Raw genomic sequence first — 5,333 nt, forward strand, 5'->3', positions numbered from 1 at the left:
AGAGGTAGTTGCAGACATCCTCCAGTGGCTCAGTACAACTTTACCATTCGCAAATGTGGCTATTGCGGCAAGCTCTGTGAGCGCCTGGATATCTTTGAAGACCACTACATTGCTACTGGGCATTGTTTCTGTTCGGAATGCGACCTCCCCTTCGAAAGCCAGAGCGCTTGGAAAAATCACTGCGAGGTAGAGCTCCATGCTTCCGAGTATCGTTGTTGCAACTGTGACATCTCTTTCAAAGATATCCACGCCTTGAACGCGCACATGGCGAGACTTGTGCATCGGAACCCTCTCCAGCAACAGCCCCACGGCAATGCAAGAAAGGCGGAAAAAGTCACTACAGCAAGTGCGGGTGATCGGACATGCAAGAAATGTCAGCGAACCTTTCCGTCTCTTCAGTCTTTTCAACAACATTGTGAGTCGATCAAGCACAAGCCACTTAGTGCTCTAAGCTGTCCTATAGGGAAAGGATGCAAAAGAAAGTTCAGTGCACCGTCGGCTCTGCTGCACCATCTGGAAAGTGGAAAGTGCTGTTCAGGCATGGACCGTGATGACATCTACGACATCGTTCAGCTATACGACAAAGATCACACGATCCACACCCTCCCAAAACTCACGCCTTCGAGCTCCACTTACTTGTCGGCACATGGTTTATCTCCTGATTCTGGAACGCCAACAGCGTCTCTCGATAGTTCAGATGGCTGGCTACTGGTCACTCTCACGCACTCTCAGGGTGGTGTAGAGGGTAGTCTAGTAGATTGGACACCGCTTGAGGATAGTCGTCTCTCGCTTGGAAGTAGACACGTGGTTGACGGAATTAAGCCTGAACTCCGTTGTCCACTTTGTCCAAGGAAGTCCAAAGCCTTTCGTACGATACAGGCTCTTCAGCAGCACATAGTATCTCCAACACACTGTGATAAGGTCTACCACTGCCCACGTAACCTCCTCCCAATCAACTCCAGCAAGGCTGAAACAAAGCAAGGAAAAGCAAAGCAATTTACAACTCTCAGTGGACTAGCTCAGCATTTAGAGAGTGGGGCCTGCCGTGGTGGCAGGCAGACGTTCCTTCGTTGTATTGAGTTCATCCAACAGCATTTGGGGCAATGGGGACTTGGAGGGATGCGCCTTTTGTTGCCAGGCTCCCAAGATTGAAAAAGTTGGGATTTTCATTACAGACTTATAGCAACAGCGAGCAACTAGTGCTAAATTACATTAATATCTTGGACATGTTCATCAACGTGTTCCTATTGCAATAACCTATAGCTGCTGCTGTGCGCCCCTCTCGAGCAGTAGCTTCACGATCGACTCATGGCCTCCATATGAAGCTACCTGGAGTGCGTTACCAAACTGACCACCCTGCGCGTTAACATCTGCGTCTTTGTCTAGCAGTAGCTTCACAATCTGCAAGTTGCCTTTATATGAAGCCGCCTGGAGTGCGTTGCCATACTGTCCACACTGCGCGTTAACATTAGCGCCCCTATCGATTAGTAGTGTTACAATCTGTTCGTGGCCTTTATATGAAGCCGCCTGGAGTGCATCGCCATACCCTCCACCCTGACCGTCACCGGCGGCATCCTTGTCGAGAAGCAGTTTTACCATCCCTTTATGCCCCTGCTCTGCTGCCACGCACAGAAGCCAATACCAGTCACTTGCGCCTTGGTCATCGGCTCTCTCTTCGAGCAACTTTTGAGCCGTTGCCTCTTGGCCATGTCGGGCAGCCCACCATAACGCCGAGCTTTCTGAATGTCGTATGTTGTAACGGTAGAGATAACTGTTTAGCAAATGATAAAGGCGACGGTTGGTTTGTGCAAATGCGTTGATGTCTCTCTCTAATTGCAGGTTTTCCGATATGGAGCAGAGTAATTCATTCGCCAGGTGAAGAAGCGGCATCTCGAAATATGTAGGATGGCTGTGTCAAGGCTAGTTTCGACGCTGGGTAAGCGTCGTAGCCGTGCTTATCTTGGCACTACTCTCAATCTTGAGTCGGGTTAATTATGTTCCGAGCGCTTGTACAATCCGCAGAGCCACAGACCTCATAGTAAATTGTCCGTGGATAATAAGGCCAGAAATGCGGGGTCATTTTGCATTAGCTAGGATGAGTGATTTAGTTCTTATTGTTAGACGTAGTAGTTAGTCGACATGGCAGCCCTACATAAGCGCGCATAGGACTAATAGTGACTTCATGCTACGAAAGGGAAATTTTAGGGATTAGGCAAAGTCATTCTACGAAAATTCAGAGCGATAGAGACTCGAGGTTGGCGCTATAGAGAGGGAGGTCTATTAGACCTCGAAAGAAGGAGCTGTACAAACTAGGCTAGGAAATCACAATGCAAACGTAATTTTAGAGAAGAGTAGAAAATAGATTTTTAGAATTCAGTGCACGAGGTCATTTCTGTAAAATTATGGCAATATTCCTTGTACGCATAAGCTTTCTGATTGCTGAAAGTCGAAGTATCTTTCGTTTGTCTCGCCACGTAGTGTCTCGCTACGCAGTAAGGGACGTTAGAGACGATCTCAAGACAAGCAAATCCGTCAGAAGTGGCTGTTTTAGACAATCAATTTCTAAGATATTATCTGCTGCACTAAGAGCGCACGACAATGCTGGTAATGCAGCAACAAGGCGTGTTTGATCAAGCTATTTACAGCCTTGATAACCCTTACTTTATCTATGCAAGACTTCCGCGTTTGAGACGATGTATGTCTTCAACCACTGTGCTACCTTGTTTGCCTTTATGTGCATTGAGTAACAGGACACGTTCTCAATACCTTCCTTTGAGGGGTTACATCGGCAGAAGAAAACCATATGCGTAAGGCTTCCGTAAACAGCGTGATACAGGTCAGGATCATCCCTCGTGCTCCTATACAAGACTGCCTGGAACAGACCGCCTTTGCGTTCTCGACGTCGGTATTGGTACCCGTGATCGCCATGTGGAAGCAGTAGGTGCTCTCGTTCTTGATAACTATGACTATAACTTCAGAGTCTCCTTGTCCCGGCTCTTCGATATAGGTAGTATAGTTTTGGTTGGTCTCATGCGAGAGCTCAAGAACACATTGAGCTATCAGGCCATGTAGGCTGTTCCGAGTTACTCTCCCAGAAAGACACCTAGGATAATATTCATCATACCTCGGCATCGCGTGGTAGAACAACTGGCTGTAACTTTCCGCAGTCAACCTCTAGGGGCGCAAATTTTAGGTCGAAGGCCAGTGTGGCTCAGCAAGCCAATACAAGTACCAAAATAGAGAGCAACTACGTCGCTGTAGTAGAGAGATCCCCATGGAAGTACAGCTCATATATCTGTCTAGACACGAAAACGAGAACTGTCTCACAAGAATGCTGGAAGAGTGACAACACGTTGTTAGCAAACACGACAATGATGCAGCTAACCGTTTGTTGAGGAAGCACACAACACGGTTACCAACACTAGGGACATTTTGATTGAACAACTCACGCCACCTGTGAAAAGCTCAATCGCTATGTCAAGTTTTGGATTTTATTCATAATCCAAGACGACAATATAGGTCTAGCAGCAACTATAAGAACGTCTAGGGGACACAGTTCCGTGAATTTCTTGAGCATGTCGTTGCAAGTGCGTCTTGTCTACCAAGGGCACCATACAAAGCTTGCAGCCAAGATCCCTCCCACTCTGCATGTTTTTTAGGTGCTTGCGTCCAAAATGCTTGCTAAGATCGCCTGGAGTGCTAAAAGCATATATGCGCTGTGCCAGCGGCAGCCCTTCATTGCCTAGGCAAAGGAAACATACCCTCGGCCTTTTTTCCTTGTACACAGAGACTTTGGCTAACTCTACTGCTTCTTCCTCGTATCCTGGTTGGCTCTTGGCGGGTAGGGCAGCGTTCCTGCTTCGGTCCCCTTTTCGGACAGGGTTCATCCCCCCCTCTTCCATGCCACAATATAGGGTGACCGCATGGATAGCGCAATTACGCCTGGCGACCTCCCCTTCCATAGTGGCTCCTGGTTTCGACAAGACTGAGTCGCATAGCTTTTCTTGGGCTGGGAGCATAATGTCGTGAACCAGCTCCAGATCATCATTAGTTTCTAACCCAGCAAGCTGCCGCTCGACATCACGCACAGGCTGCTCAAACTCCCACCGTTCTTTAACGTCCTTGAGGAGGGCGTGCCGCCGACGCTGCCTCTCCTGGTTAATCTTGGTGGTGAGCGCTTTGTACTTGGGCTGTTTTGTTGCATTACGAACGGTACGTTTGAGGCGCTCTCGTTGGTTGAGAAGAGAGCAGATAGAAGGATCATCGTCTACAGATGCAGACTGCTCCTCCGTGAGTCTTCGTGGTCGACGACGATCAATCGAGCGGCTCATAGTACAAGCCGACCGCATGAGGGCTGCTTGCGGCTGGATGCCTCTTACAACAGCCTGCGTATCAACTGTAATACGTCGCGAAAGGTAATGCTTCAAAAATGTCGCGATGCTGGCATGACCCATCATCAGGTTCTGCATAGCCTCACTAACATTACCTACCCGGTGCGTTAAGACTACATCCTGCATTATGCAACTTAGACTGAATAGATAGACTTACCGTTTTCGTTGAACGCCTTCCCTCCGGCGTATCTCAGCGAATAAGGACGGGTGACTTGAGCAAATCCCGTGATCTCACCCAAAGTCCGGATCCATGGAAGTAGGGTGGAGTAGGGGAGAGGTTCGGTAGGGGAGATATCCCAACCATTCAGAGTCTGCACCGCTTTCCGAAACACGGGAACATTGTCCAACGTCCGATTCAGGCGTAATGGGAGCTCATTGCGGCCTGGCGGAATCTTGAGTCTGCTCAATTCCTCTGGCGAGGTTAGATTATAGGCTGCAAACGCCCGATCGCGGAAGAGCAGGCCGAGGAGGAAGACGTGAGGACTGAAGAGGAGCGTCTGATCGAACATAATCTCAGGAAGGGGGAAGGTGTTCCTTAAGGAAAAGTCAGCGCATGATTTTCTTGTACACAATGATCACGTACAGGTCTTTGATACCAAGAAACTCCTTTGTAAATTCAAAAGTGAACTCCAGCAGTACTCGATGAGGGCCACCCTCAGGATCACGTAGAAGTGTAACTTGTATATGGCGATAACAGAGACTGAGGAGAGCCTGGGGCCGGTTCGCTGTAAACCCACCAAGTTGTAGATAGAGCTGGGCTTGTATCCTATAGCGACCGTGAGGATATCTCTTTTCGGTTGTTACTAGATTCGTTTGCAGAACTTGAGCCAGATCCTCGACATACATGCAGGCTTTATCTCGACCGATCTTCTTTAGATCGTGTTATTATTATTATTATTATTATTTTGGTTTTACGTCCTGTCTCAGCCGGTGGGCTATATA

General features: G+C 48.3%; 3 protein-coding genes across 3 annotated transcripts in view; 1 reads left to right on the forward strand and 2 right to left on the reverse strand.

The window, feature by feature from the left end:
• The window catches only part of COCSADRAFT_310417 (uncharacterized protein), a 2,270-nt gene extending 1,065 nt beyond the window's left edge, over nucleotides 1-1,205 (forward strand). The window contains exon 2 of the mRNA XM_007700707.1: nucleotides 464-1,205. Coding sequence (XP_007698897.1) covers nucleotides 464-1,152 — 689 coding nt within the window. The 3' untranslated portion in view covers nucleotides 1,153-1,205. The remainder of the gene's footprint in view (nucleotides 1-463) is intronic.
• COCSADRAFT_35841 (uncharacterized protein) lies at nucleotides 1,190-1,914 on the reverse strand. Its single transcript, XM_007700222.1, has one exon. The coding sequence runs from the start codon at nucleotides 1,888-1,890 to the stop codon at nucleotides 1,258-1,260; it is 633 nt and encodes a 210-aa protein (XP_007698412.1). The 5' UTR covers nucleotides 1,891-1,914; the 3' UTR covers nucleotides 1,190-1,257.
• Nucleotides 1,915-3,521: 1,607 nt separating this feature from the next.
• COCSADRAFT_140222 (uncharacterized protein) overlaps nucleotides 3,522-5,333 on the reverse strand; it is a gene marked incomplete at both ends in the record, with an annotated part of 3,481 nt that continues 1,669 nt past the window's right edge. The window contains 2 exons of the mRNA XM_007700708.1: nucleotides 3,522-4,486; nucleotides 4,549-4,925. Coding sequence (XP_007698898.1) covers nucleotides 3,522-4,486; nucleotides 4,549-4,925 — 1,342 coding nt within the window. The remainder of the gene's footprint in view (nucleotides 4,487-4,548; nucleotides 4,926-5,333) is intronic.

The sequence above is a fragment of the Bipolaris sorokiniana genome (assembly GCF_000338995.1).
Source record: "Bipolaris sorokiniana ND90Pr unplaced genomic scaffold COCSAscaffold_5, whole genome shotgun sequence".
Taxonomy (NCBI): Eukaryota; Fungi; Ascomycota; class Dothideomycetes; order Pleosporales; family Pleosporaceae; genus Bipolaris; species Bipolaris sorokiniana.

Coding starts and splice junctions, on each gene's coding strand:
- COCSADRAFT_35841 (XM_007700222.1), bottom strand. CDS start 1,890: ATGCCGCTTCTTCACCTGGCGAATGAATTACTCTGCTCCATATCGGAA.